Source organism: Ochotona princeps, chromosome 5, assembly GCF_030435755.1.
Source record: "Ochotona princeps isolate mOchPri1 chromosome 5, mOchPri1.hap1, whole genome shotgun sequence".
In the NCBI taxonomy this organism is placed as follows: domain Eukaryota; kingdom Metazoa; phylum Chordata; class Mammalia; order Lagomorpha; family Ochotonidae; genus Ochotona; species Ochotona princeps.
Window position 1 is genome coordinate 42,676,168 of NC_080836.1, and position 14,832 is coordinate 42,690,999.

The 14,832-nt window shown below is 36.7% G+C and overlaps 1 protein-coding gene across 1 annotated transcript in view; it reads left to right on the forward strand.

Moving 5' to 3' along the window:
• The window catches only part of PSMD14 (proteasome 26S subunit, non-ATPase 14), a 97,874-nt gene that overhangs the window by 44,396 nt on the left and 38,646 nt on the right, over positions 1-14,832 (forward strand). Inside the window, exons 4-6 of the mRNA XM_004577127.3 lie at positions 11,468-11,539; positions 11,769-11,888; positions 14,097-14,167. Of these exons, the coding sequence (XP_004577184.1) occupies positions 11,468-11,539; positions 11,769-11,888; positions 14,097-14,167 (263 nt within the window). The remainder of the gene's footprint in view (positions 1-11,467; positions 11,540-11,768; positions 11,889-14,096; positions 14,168-14,832) is intronic.

Sequence of the window (14,832 nt, forward strand, 5' to 3'; positions counted from 1 at the left end):
CAGATCAAAATTCATTGTGCATAGGTAAGTTTGATGTCTGTGGAGTTGCTGAGAGGTTTTATATCACTTACTGGTTTGATTGTTTATGTATGAATAAAGGCTGGTCACACTGTCTGCTTATGACTCAGCTGTTTGCCCTACACAGTTCTGTTGAATAGCTGATAGTTTTCATTCAGTTTATAAATAAAAATTTTTTCTCCATTTTTAAAACAAAGCTATTTTATGAAGTACTTATTTCAGTGCAGGAATTAAACATTAAGAATTTACGTAGCAAAAGTAACATCTTGGTTTCTTTTTTGTTTGTAAGGGTTATGGTACTTACTAGTTTCGTGTTTTTGTTTTTACAGAAATAAATTACAAAACCATATTTTCATTTTTACATGGTAATATCCATTTAAGTTTAACAATTGGCGAGCCTTCAGATCTGTCTGATATCAGTGGTGTATGTCTGTTGTTTTATAGTGGCAGGGTATAAAGTGTAGGCTTTTTGGTTTTTTTGCCTAAGTATTACTTAAGTGCCTTCAGTTACTCTAAAAATCTTTAAGTCGAACTTATAATCAGTCTCAAAAAATGACTTCCTGTTTTTCTTTATTATAGTAGTAGAATACTGTTACAGTCAGCCAAGATGACTGAACAAGTTAATGTACTTAATAAGCTAAATTAAGCATAAAAAAGAAATCCATTTTTTCCATTGCTAATTTTTATATTAGTAACAGCCTAAGCCAATTTTTAAAAACTGTTTTTTACCATTGGTTAGGCACTATATTACCCACATCTGTATCGGTATACGTGTTACAGTCGTCTCCATTTTAAAAAATAAAGAAACTGAGGTATACAGAGCTCATGTGACTTGCCCAGGGAGAAATATCTGAAAAAGTGGTAGCACTGAAGTCTGTCTCTATCCAGTTTTAAAAATTTAAGAAGTGTCTTGCGGTTCAGTTTTTCGTTGGATTTATATAATTGTACACTTTCTGTAAATATCACTTTATTCAGCCTTTAGTTCAGTTCCTTAAACATGATTAAGTTTTAATAAATGAAACATGATTTAAGTAATTCACATTCTATACATGCATTAGGATTTTTATGTCCTATAAATGGGAGGCAGGGGTTTGACACAGTGATTGAGATGTCTTGAGACACCCACATCTTGTGTGGGAATGCCTTGCTTGAGGGCCCTGCTCTGCTCCTTATCCCAGCATTCCTGTTAATGTGCACATGTGGAGGAACAGTGCTGGCTCAACTGGTCGGTTTAAGAAGGAGACCCTGAGTTTACACCTCCTGTTTTGGCTTGGTCCAACCCCTGCTATTACAGGTGCTGGGGGAATGAGACAGGAGATGGCAGATCTCTCATTGTTTTTCTCTTTGCGTTCTTCTTTTTCCCCAAGACTTATTGTATTTTATTTTATTGGAAAGGCAGATTTACAGGAAGAGGAGAGATAAAGAGACCTTCCATCCTCTTGTTCACACCACATGGGGTCACAATGGCCAGAATTGACCCCATCCAAAGCCAGGACCCAGGAACTTCTTTCGGGTCTCCATTGTGGATACAGTGTCCCAAGGGTTCGGGCCATCCTCTACTGCTTTGCCAGGCCACAAACAGGGAGCTGGATGGGAAGTGACGCAGTGGTTTATGAACCTGTGCCCATATGGGATCCCAGTGGATGCAAGGTGAAGTTTAGCCACTAGGCTATTACACCAGGCCCATCTCTGCATTTTAATTTAATTAAAACAGTCTGCTAAATGGGACATGTATAATTTGTACTTACATGTGATCACATGTATATTTTAGTTGAATATAAACAAAGCTTAAGTACAGTTGTTTAACTTGAGAAAACAATGTATATCAATTTCTACTTGTGAAATCTTTTATTTCTTGTTAAAGTCGTAAGATTGAAAAAGGAGACATGGGGGCAGAAATAATTAGAGGGACTTGGAAACTTTCTGTACCTAAAGAATAATAATAAAAAATCAATGCCTAGAGCTGTCATTATGCCGTAGTGGATGAAACCATTGCCCGCAGCATGTGTATTCCATGTGCTGGATTAAGGATACTTCACTTCCCATCCACCTCCCTGCTGGTGCACCTGGAAAGCGGTACAAGATGGCCCAAGTGTTTGGACTCACATGGGAGATCTGTAAGAAGATCCTGGCTCCTGGGTTTCAGGCCTGGCTATTATAGCCATCTGAGAAATGAAGCAACAGATGGAAGGCCTCTCTCTATCTCTGTCTTTCCTCTTCTTTCTGAAGCTGTGACTGTTACATAAATAAATGTTAAAAAAATAAAAAGTCTAATACTTGTATCTGTGCTTTTGGAAGCATCTCTCAAATCAATCTGAGGATTCTGTTCCCATGGCCATTACCTCCTTATTATCCTGACCATTCATTTTCTACGTATTTTCACCTTCACTCAATCTCCTGAGACCCATTGTGCTTATCCCACTAAAATTATCTAATATTTAAAATAGAGCTTTATTTCAATATCTTGCATAGGTTACAGCCATCTGATACATGAATTAATCTTGAAATTTTTTCATTTTTTAAAAAAAAGATTATTTTATTACAAAGTCAGATATACAGAGAGGAGGAGAGACAGAGAGGAAGATCTTCCATCCGATGATTCACTCCCCAAGTGAGCCGCAATGGCCAGTGCTGCGCTGATCTGATGCCGGGAACCAGGAACCTCTTCAGGGTCTCCCACACAGGTGCAGGGTCCCAAGGCCTTGGGCCATCCTTGACTGCTTTCCCAGGCCACAAGCAGGGAGCTGGATGGGAAGCGGAGCTGCCGGGATTAGAACCGGCGCCCATATGGGATCCCAGGGCGTTCAAGGCGAGGACATTAGCTGCTAGGCCATGGTGCCGGGCCCAAAATTTCTTCATTTTTTAAAGGCCTGTGCTTCTCTAACAAATTAGAATCTCATTTTTGTTATTGTTGTTTACATTTACTCAGTTCTTTTTCTTTTTTTTTTTTTTAAGCTGTATTTATTTTTATTGGAAAGGCCGATTTACAGAAAGGAGATACAGAGTTTAATCCCCAAGTGGCTGTGGCAGCTGGAGCTGAGCCAATCTGAAGCAATGAGCTTCCTCCAGGTCTCCCATGTGGGTGCGGGGTCCCAAGGCTTTGGGCCATCCTCTACTTTCCCAGGCCACAAAGCAGGGAAGTGGATTGAAGTTACAGAAGCCAAGACACTGAACTGGCACGTGTATATTGTGTACATGCTGTGGTTACATGCTCTCTAAGCATTTTTAATTCAAAAGCTTTTTTTTTTTTCATATTAGTGTTTCTGTTGTGTCACAGGTAAATCCAGTAGTGTGTTTTGCTCTGCAGAGAACAGTGAGGTGTTTTTGATATTGGTGGGCATACTAACTGCATTTAAACAAGGAAAAAACATCTCAGTGATCTTCCCAATCTCCTCAATAAGAAAGCATACCAGGTGACAGGATTCTCAAGTTATAAAATTTAAGAAGGAGCTAAAGTCCTAGAATAAAAGTAGATTTAAGCATCTTAAAGTGGAATATTATGCTGTCATATAAACAGTACCTTATTATAAGTCAGAAATTTCATTTGAATCCTAATTGTTGACAGCCTAGTAAGCTTTTTGAACCCTTTGTTTAACCATACAGAGAAAGGTTTTGTTTTTTTTTGTTTGTTTGTTTGTATTTTTTTTAAAAGATTTAATCATTTCATTACAGCCAGATATACAGAGAGGAGAAGAGACAGAGAGGAAGATCCTCCGTCCGATGATTCATTCCCCAAGTGAGCCGCAACGGGCCGATGCGCGCCGATCCAAAGCCGGGAACCTGGAGCCTCCTCCGGGTCTCCCACACGGGTGCAGGGTCCCAATGCATTGGGCCGTCCTCCACTGCTTTCCCAGGCCACAAGCAGGGAGCTGGATGGGAAGTGGAGCTGCCAGAACCAGAACCGGCGCCCATATGGGATCCCAGGGCGTTCAAGGCGAGGACTTTAGCTGCTCGGCCACGCCGCTGGGCCCTGTATTTTTTTTTTCATAGCCTATGAGATCACCATACATTTGAAAATATATCTTTAGAGCTGGAAAATGAACTTTTTTTTCTCTGATAAGTCTGTGTTGCCATGGAATGACGTGAAAACCATTAGGTTAAAAGTTCAATAGATTTTTTTGTCTTCTCTATTGAATTTTTCTTACAACTTTTGATATTCTAGTAAATGGCATAAACTTGGTGTAGATCAATACAAAGTTTATTTCAAATTTGTTTTACTAGTAAAAATTCTTTAGATAGTAGTTGCTTGCAAAACCTTTCTTAAAACTAAGTAGTTTTAACAATCTTTCACACTATAGTGTAGAAAACAACTGAAGAAACGTGACATATAAGGACTAAAGGAGTATGTCAGCAAAGCAATTTACCTATGTTTCTAGCTTGAGACTCTAGATATTAATTAGAATGATAATTTGGGCAAGTTAGTTTGTAGGGAAATATGGTGAGTTTGGATTTGATTTTTGAAGATACTGAACTGGAAATTCCTTCCTTTGGGGTAGACAATGTGATGACTAGTAAGTAGTAACTTAGGGTAGAACCTAAAAACAGTTTGTATAATCAGATTTTAAACCTTATTGATAATTTTATTTATGAGGACAGTGATTATTTATTTACTTTTATTTGAAAGGCAAAAAGAAATAGATTTCTTATCCAGCATTTCACTCCCCAAATGTCCAGGAGCCTAGAAATCATTCTTCATCTCCCTTGCATATAGCAGGGACCCAGCTGTTTGTGCCACCATCTCCTGCCTCTTATGATGTGCATTCATAGGAAGCTGGAACCCCAAGAGGAAAGGGGACATGTACCTGAGCAGTCCAATATGGAATCTGTTTGTCCCAAGTGGTATCCCAAGTGATGCACCAGAGTCCATCCACCCCGTGACATTTCTGCCAGTTCAGATAGCTATGTTTGATTAATTCCTATAGAGAATTCATTAATTTCAACTGAGCTGTGCCAATCCAAAGTGGGGAGCCATGAACTTTGTCTTGATCTCCCACATAAGTACAGGAGCCCAAGCACTTTGGCTATCTTCTGCCTTTCCAGGCACATTAACAAGAAACTGCATCAGAAGTGGAGTCTCCAGGACTTGAACCAGTGCTGCAGAATGGGATGATTGCATTGAAGGTGACAACCTTACAACTCCTGTGTGTGTCACAATACCAGCCCTTCAACTTCTCTGTAGAAAGTTTAGATTAATACAAGATGTTTCTTATATGGAGTTGAAATTCCTTGCCATTATAGCTTCTCCCCATTGATGTGTAGTTCTATAAATGATAGTTCAGGTTAGTGATTACCAAACCTAAACAAGCATTAGAATCACCTGGAGGGCTTTTTAAAACCCAGATTTCTGACTCAATAAGAATATGCAGTGCTAACAAGATATGCAAATAGGAATAATTCAGGTAGTCCACTTTGAGAACTATTAGTATAAACTTTGTCTTCTGATTTTCTGACATTTAAAAAGAATTTCATGCTTTGAGTCTTCCAAACTTATCATTTTAGACATTTCCTATAAATCATGATTTTAACTTGTATTCTAATCCTGAGAGGAGGTTTAGATTTTACCAGTGAAAAACTGAAGCAGAATCTTTAGAGTAAGGGACTGACTAGAAGTAGCTGCATTTTTTTTTTAAGATTTATTTTTATTTGAGAAGCAGATTTACAGAGAGGAGGAGAGACAGAACAAGAATGAGAATCAGTCTTCCATCCACTGGTTCCATTGACCAGAGCTGAGGTGATCAGAAGCCAGCAGCTTCTCCTGGATCTCCCACACAGGTGATGAGACCCAGGCACTTGAGCTATTCTCTGCTTTCCCAGGCAGGGAGCTAAATTGCAAGTGAAGCAGCCAGGACTAAAACCAGCACCTATAAGAGATGCCAGCACTGCAGGCAAAGCATTAGCTGGCTAAGCCTGGCCCCTGCCCCAGCTGAATTCTGAGTGCTCTAAAATGTTCTTCTCTGGTTAATATTTATGTTCACCTGGTTATCTTGTGGAGTGTTTCCCTAATCTGCTTCATCTTTTTATTAGAGACTACAAAAGGGAAAAGGGATCTGAAGTATAATTGACAAACTGTATGTTGGTTATATCACAAGTTGTTTTTTACACATGTGTTACCTAATGTTATGTCATAAGTCTCTTGAACTTACTTATAGCTGAAAGTTTGTTTCCTTTAACTGACATCTCCCCTTTTCCCCTACCACCTATCTGGAATGACCACCATTCTTGTTAGTTTTTTAGGGTTTCACATATAAGTAAGATAATATCTTTTTCTAATTTTAAGCAATGTGTTGCCAAGATTATGATGATTATGAAAGCAGGTTTGTTTTTTTTTAGTTGCAAATCAATATCCCAATACTATACTTTCTTGATCCATTCATGTATCAGCAGACACTTGAGTTTTGTTGTGAATAATGCTGCAGTGAGCATAGGAATGCTGCTGCTTTGCCTGGTGATTTCACTTCTTTTGGTTGCTGATGATTCAGGTGATAGTTGTAATTATTTTCATTTTTATGGGCAACTTCTGTTTTCCACTGTAGAAAAACAGGGTTCCTTTTTCGTTACTGCCTCTCTTCTTAAATGAGGATTTCTTCAGTGTAAGCTAAAATATTCAACATGCTGCCAGATTAGGGTCCTTGCTTTTAACTGCAAGGGATCTTGCTGTTTAAGATGCTAGAAATGTCAGAAATTTTATATATATTCTTTAATTCTAGGTCAAGTTCCTGGATTTATTTGAATTATTAAAATAGCTATCATATAATATTCTGTACTGATTCACACAAATAATTTCTGAGGGTGAAAAAAACAGGTTAAAAGTTTGTGTAGTACAACTGCCTGCTAAGGCTCTTGATGTGCATTGTTCGGTTGCTTTTCTGTTACATTGTGTCAATTCAAATTCCTACCAACAGTGCCAAGTGTCTCTTTTATTATTTCCTCTATAAAATTGGACACAGGGAAACTTGTTTAGTGGACAAAAACACACATTTGTCTTAATGTGTTCATGTCTGAAAGTGCTTGTTAACATTTGTTTAAATAAAAAGATATCAGGGAGATAGAATATTTTTCATATTTATGTGATAATACATTTCTTATAATTAGTATATTATATTTTAAAGATGTATGTTATTTATTTGAAAGGCAGAGTTAGAGAAGGAGATGAGAAAGAGGGTTTGATCTTCCAGTCTTCTGGTTTACTCCTCAAATGGCAGCAAAGGCTGGGGCTGGAAGCCAGGAGTTTTATCTGGGTCTCTTACATGGGTGCGGATGCCCAAATCCTTGGAACATATTCCTCTACTTTCTCAGGAGTGTTAGGAAGCTGAATCAGAAGCAGTCCATCCGGGTTGTGAACTGGCACCCATGTGGGATGCCTGTGAAGCAGGTGGTAGTTTAAACATTTACGCTACAGTGGTGGCCTCAACCTCTATATGCTTTGCTTGTGCTTCCATTAAGGCTTTAATATTTTTTAAATTTATGTGTGTATTGATTTTTTTCATAAATGAAACTGTTTTTCCTCTCCTACTATTAGTTCCAAAATTGCTTCAGAGTCAAATATTTTAATAATGTGTTATTCCAAATTGTTTAAATATGGATACGTTTTAATGTATATGCACTTTATTAGCATATTGGGGCACGAGTGCCATAGCCTAGCTGGTAAAAGTCCTGGCCTTGCACATGCCAGGATCCCATGTGGGCACTGGTTTGTGTCCCGGCAGCCCCGATTCCCATCAGCTCCCTGCTTGTGGCCTGGGAAAGCAGTGGAGGATGGCCCAAAGCCTTGGGACCCTTCACCTGCAAAGGAGACCCAAAAGAGGTTCCTGGCTCCTTGGCTTTTGATTGGCTCAGCTCCAGCCGTTGCGGCCACTTGGGGAGTGGACCAGTGGATGGAAAAATCTTCCTCTCTGTCTTTCCTCTCCTCTATAGATCTGCCATTCCAATAAAAATAAATAGATCTTAAATATATATATATTGGACATGAGAAACTTTACAATTGGAATACTTGTGAAATTTCCTAGTTCATTTTATAGATCTAGCATAATGACATTAAACCCTGACAAACTTAACAAAAAAAGAAAATGCCATACCAATCTCACTTATGAATAGAAAACAAAAAGTAAAAATAAAAGTCAATTGAAGTTAAACAATTTATCCCAGAAGTATAAAAAAATGATTTTTTCCTGGTAAATACAAATGTATTACATCACTGAAGAAAGGCAAGATGAATGAATCATAGTTGTTTCTTTTATGCAAGACATGTAGGTATTGATCATCCCTGGTCTGAAAATCTGAAATCCAAAATGTTCTAAACTTTCAAAAGTTTCAGGTTTGGCAATACTTTGAATTTTGGATTTTTTTGGTTAAGGATATTCAGAATTTGTGCAAATATTTCAAAATCTGAAAGCCTCCAAAATATGAAATACTTGTGGTCCCCAGCATACTAAGTTTGTGTCTCAGTGACTGACAAATCTTATGAGTCAGAATCTTAGTTTCTGTTTGTATGGTTATTTTTATATAGCATAGACATGAATTTCCTTTTTTTTTTTTTTTTTTAAGATTTATTTTACTTGAGAATCAGAGTTTTAGAGAGAGAGATCTTCATTGTTGTATCACTCCTGAAATGGCCTCAAATGCCAGAGTTGGGCCATTCTGAAACTGGGAACCAAAAATGTCTTCTAGGTCTCCCGGGGAACTTGACTGTAAGTGGAACAGCCGGGACTGCATTCTGACACATCTACTTAACTTTGTATTCTCTATTACAGAATTTAAGTTTTAATACAGTCTTAATCTCATTTCTCTCAGTGAAACTTTAATTCTCATTTTCCATCTTTTCATGTTAGTATGTTGTCATCTTTCTGTTTCTAAGACACTTTCTATATTCTAGTGACAGCAAGTGGTTTCTAAAATTTTGCTCATGAATCCAATTTTTAGATGACTTTCTTCTCTTTCAATCCTAAAAATACTGTTTAACTGATTTAGCAAAAAATACTGTTTAACTGATTTACCAAAAGACATTGGATATGTTGTCCATAGCTTACACTTCAACTAATGAGATCCTCTTTTATTTGTCATGCTACATATTCTTACATATGTATTTGAGCTCAACATCTAAGACTTTTAAATTGAATTTTGATGTTTCTGGATTTTGTGCTGTTGTAAGCAGACTGAGCCTCAGAATTTCACACTGGTTGAGTTTCTGATATCTGTCTGCCTGTGGAACTGACTGTCTCATATCTGTCTCCCTTTCTCCCCAGTTCATCACTTCCAACCTTTTTCTGCTTGTCAGTTGCATCACCAACTCAATCAAGAACCATAATAGTAATAGAAGTGAATAGAGGCAATAGGAAAGATCACTAGTTATTGAATGTCTTCAATGCAAACTTTGGTGTTTGCTTGCTCTAAGCTAAGTGCTGGTTCTATTCCCAGCTCCTTACTTCCAGTCCAATCCAATTTCCTCCTACTGTACCTGGGGAGGCCGCAGACAGTACTGGGGTTTAGGCTCCCACTACTCATGTGAAAGACCTGGGTTCGGCCAGTTTTCTGGTTTATGCTTTGTCTAAACCTCACTGCAGGGGTGTGTCTCTCTCTCATACTTTGCCATTCAAAGAAATACATTTCTCAAAAACGTTCTCATACAAAAAGAAAGTACTGCATGGTTTTTCTCTTAGTGCATGGCATTCTGTTTGGTTTTGAACCAAAAGAAAGCTAGATGGTCAGAGAGTAAGGATCTGTTTTCCTAGTTAATTGTGACTGGACACCATTTTTTTATATGGTAACTTGGTGCGTATTTTTTATTTCTGTTCCTTTAGGTGGCAGCAGCTTAGTTTATCCATTTCTTTTTTTTTCTTTAATGTCTTCATTTTTGAAAGAGAATGATAAGGAGGAAATGATGGGGGCAAGAGAGGGTGGGAAGAGATCAATGTATGGTTTCATTCCTCAACTACCTACAACAACCAGGGTTGGGCCAGGCCAAAGCTGGGAGTCCAGATTAATCTAACACGAAAGTCAGATACTTGAGTAGTTGAACTATCATTTGCTAACTCTTAGAGTGCAGATTAGCGAGATGCTCCCTGAATCGAAAGTTGGCTAACCAAGTGTCAGTGTGCATAGTAGAGTATGCTGCAGCCTGTGTCTCAAGGGGTTAATGGTTTTGGTCCCCACAGCTTCACTTTTCCCAGCTCCCTGCTAACTTGCCTGATAAAGCCCAAGTATTTGGCTTCTGCCATATGCATGGGAGACACTTAAGCAGCTCCTGGCTTCAGCCAGGCTTAGCCTGGGTCTCTTTGACCATTTGGGGAGTGAACCAGCTGTAGAAGACTGATCAGTAAGTGTGTGTGTGTGTGTGTGTGTGTGTGTAAATAACACACACAGAGAACTTACAAGTAGAGAGGAAGCACATGAAGTTCTCTAAGTGTGGGATATAAGGAATAAAGCAATTGTTCAGTAAGTAAAAGCATTAAACTAGGAAAGAACATTGACTTACTAATTGGATCACCAAAATGTGTATGTAATTTTTAATAGTTACTGTAGAGAAAAGTAACTTAAAGCCAAATAGGGCCTAGAATTATAACTCAGATCTCATTGTATTTCCCAGGACTGCACATTATTTAAAATCAAGACATTTTTTTTATGCATTAATTGGAGAATCACGTTGACAAGTTTATATACTTGTAGGCTAGTTGAGAGTAAAGATCATAGACTATACATGTATTTGCTTAGAGCAGGTTCATGTTTTGGTCAAAAGAGGTTTGTTTTTATGAAGATAGACTTATCAGGGAGAAACCTATTGTCTTACTTTTACTGAAATAAAATTAATAGTGGTAGTTGTTTTAAAAATAATGGTCAGCTTTTAGAAGTATTTCCATGTTAGCTGCACCTGTCTCAACCAGCTTGTTCTCACCTGAGGCATTTGTGTTTTGTTTGTATGTGAGAAGAAGGGAATGGCTTCATTAGGTGAAGTGCAGAGTATGTTTTTCACAGCTCCTTTACCTTGGGATTAGAAGTGTCCTTTATTTTGGGATTAGAAGTCTTACTTCCCCCTGTTATGCCTATGAATCTGTAGTGTGATATCAAAGCCTTCATCTACATGCTGTCTTCAGCTGAAAATCGGGAAGCTCAGAGAATTTGCTACTTGTGTTAAATCTTCAAGTTATCACAGTCAGATAGCATTTTGTGTTCACATTGCCATAAGAAGTGTGTTTAATTGCTACATCCCAATGTTTTGTAACAGAGGTAGTTACCATTACTGAAAGACTTGAGCCTTTTGTCCATTGGAAACTTACCTAAGTACTATTTTTTTTTGTTTTCTGTAGTTTTGGTTTGCAAATTTGTTAAAAATTATTTGTTGTAACTGATGTCTTGATGTTTTTCAAGTATTATAAACCAAGTTTATATGATACATAGTTTTTATGTATTTAATTATGTATTTAATTATGTATTTAATTTATGTGCTTATTTCTAGGGGCCACCTACAGATGCTCCTGCAGTGGACACGGCAGAACAAGTCTATATCTCTTCATTGGCACTGTTAAAAGTAAGCAATGAATGGATTTACTTGGAGCTCTGTTGCTTTCAATGTGTCCTTTACTTGGAATAGAATATGCATCACCTGCTTCTCAGAATTAAGCTGTTATTTTAAGATCCATTGATAAAATAGAATGTTTTATCTTCACTGAAACAAAACTAGGTTTTTTTAAGTAAGAGTGGGATGGCAAAGTTTTCAAGCAAATGAACTCGAAGCTCATGTATTTTCCTCTTTACAGATGTTAAAACATGGCCGTGCTGGAGTTCCCATGGAAGTTATGGGTCTGATGCTTGGAGAATTTGTTGATGATTACACCGTCAGAGTGATTGATGTGTTTGCTATGCCACAGTCAGGAACAGTGAGTACTTTTTGGTTGCCTGCTGCAAGTGAATGTGTTTCTTTTCTTTTTTCGTTTTCTATGCAGAATAGTTTATCATTCTATTTTCTGTTTTTAGTAGAGAAGCAACAAAACCATCAGGCTAATGCTTACAATTATTGTATTTGATTTCATCGTTAACTACATCAGACATTTTTAGGGGTCTGTGAACTGAGTGATGTTAACCATAAATCCATATATTTCTTTCAGCTTTAACTAGCATAATATGCTGGATATAAGTGGACAAGGAATTAGTTTGAACATTTGGTTCCAAAGATTTCAAAGACTATTATGTATTGTTTCATGATTTTGAAATATGTTGTTTTGAAAAATATTTTACATATGGGTAAATGATTTTTAACCTTTTCTTATTGAATTTGTTAACTTCAGAGAAGAAACTATAATGAACCTTAGTTCTTTTTGTATGGACATGATAATTTGTTTAATGAACTACATAGATTTAAAAGATTATCTACTCATTTAAAATGTGTTGGTGTTTATAGAAGCTGACTGTTTTGCCTTTTTGTTTAATGCATTAGATGTGTGTTTAGAGAAAATGGCAGTAACCATTCTACATGTCGTCTCGCCTACTTCCAAAGAAATAATATAATATTCTCACTTGTTTTTTCTGATGCATGCTATGCACTACTTCTCTTATTGAACATTCCAAATAAAATATTTGGCTTAAAGAAATTTTTGTCATAAAGCTGTTTGTTCTGTTTGGTGCACGTTATCATACATTTACCTTGTTAAGGTAGATATTAGAAAACAGTAGTTTTGAATAATTCTCAGTATATATATAAGTGTGTCTGTGCGTGTTTATTAGCATTTAAAATAGTTGTTTCAAAATACAATGTATTTTAACTCATGCAAAATATTCTCTAAATAGACAAGTTTATAGAGGTAAAACAAATTGGATCTAGGTGGATTTTTGTCCACCTGGATACCTATTATGCTTATTTTTACATTTGAACATAGAGATTAAACAATCCATGTATTAACCAACAGTTTAAAATTAAGTCTTGCAACTTTTCATATCAAATATATAAAGCACAATAAAGTTAATTTCTGTTACTTCATGTAGACATCCATTTTAATAAATAAAGGTTTTTAGGTTTTAATTTTTTAAATATAAATACAATAGGTTTACTTATAAACACGGGTTTTTTAGGTTTATGCTTTTGTGATGACGTAAGTGGAAGATTTGGATACCCTTAATTGCTCACTATCGTAGAGTTAGAAAATTTTTCTTCTGACACAGCAATCAGCAAACTTTTTCTGTAAACACAAATGTCTGTTGCATCTCGCAGTCTCCCTTTCCTCTTCCTTTCTGTTCCTTCTTGTTATTCTCCTTTTTGAAATGTGAATTGGCTGTAGATTGCATATTCTTTTTCTATAGGAAGAATTGTCTGTTGGAATTCCATATATTGTTTTAGTGGGAAGAAGTGCTCTTGGTATTAAGTTCATTAGGTTTAGATACCTGATGTTGGAAGAAAGCCTCTAAGAGATATAATAGCAATGATTTATCACCATACTGATGATGTGAACCCCTTTCATTTTCCATGTCCTAAAATATTATTTTAATTGAACTAGCAAAATAATGCAGCATTTAAGAATCTTGATTTTGGAATATCTTGAGTAGGGACTTTTTAAAGATTGTTTGTATGTTTGAAGCAATAAACTATTATCTCTGAAGTGCTTAATTGGTAAAGTGGGGAAGATTTGAGGCAGTTTCAATGCAATTGTTGGACAAATGTGGTCTGGATGAGAATGAAGAATCTGGTCTTTAAAAGTTACAAAGGATGGCAGTAGGAAGCTAGCTTGCCTAGAAAGCTCTAAACAATAATTAGCTCAGTTTGATATTTCTGTCAAATATATGCACATAGTCAGTATATGGCTATGTTGAGCAGTGCCCAGACTGCAGTCTAAAGGAATTCTAAAAGTCATCTTGATTTACTAACACTTGGCAGTTTACTAACAATACTTGGCAGTTTTAGTGGAATTATTGGTATAACACAAGTGAATGGCTTGAGTGGGTATCAGATATGGTTACCGAAACCTACAATGCTTTTGGTATACCAGTAATATACATAGATATTTTAGGATGTTGCCTTTTCTTAATTTACATTTAGATAAATTTATTTTCAAAGTTATCAAAAACCTGGTCATTTTTCTTTGTTTCTTAACCAGGGTGTCAGTGTAGAAGCAGTTGATCCAGTGTTCCAAGCCAAAATGTTGGATATGTTGAAACAGACTGGAAGGTAAGTATTTTAAATTATCATTTAATGAAGTAATGAGAGTGTGGGTGTTTGACCCAGCAGTTATAATACTAGGTAGGATATATTTCACTGTCATAGTGCTTTGGCCTAATTCCTGACTAGCTCCTAATTCATTCTTCCTGGAGACAGTGGTGATGAAGGCTAAAGTGATTTGGTCACCACCAGGCTGGATGGAGTTTCTAGCTTTGGCTTTAGTTCTAGCAAACATATCAGTCCAGCCTAGGCCATTGCTGGCATTTGTAGAGTACATTAGTGAAGTGAGACCTTACTCTGTCTCTTGCCTCTTATTAAATATGGGGATATACGAAAGAAAATTTGATATTTGAAAGGCAGAGTGACATTTAGAAACATGCCTCAAAGTTGTGCATATTTATGATTATAATTTTTAGGAAGAAAAAGTCATGTTACTGATACATGATACTTGTCCACTTCAGTTTTATGCACTTGCCTCCTATCTAGTTATCTCTTCCTTAGAATTACAGGAACTTACCAATCAGAGCTGACTGATATTAAAATTCTCAACTGTCACATAGTAAATGAGTATAGTTTTCCTCTCTTTAGTGTATGCAGTTACTGTGTAGTCACTTATAATTGAAAGAGCTTGTATTTTCCATGTATTTGAAAGTTGCAAATGAATGAGATCCTGC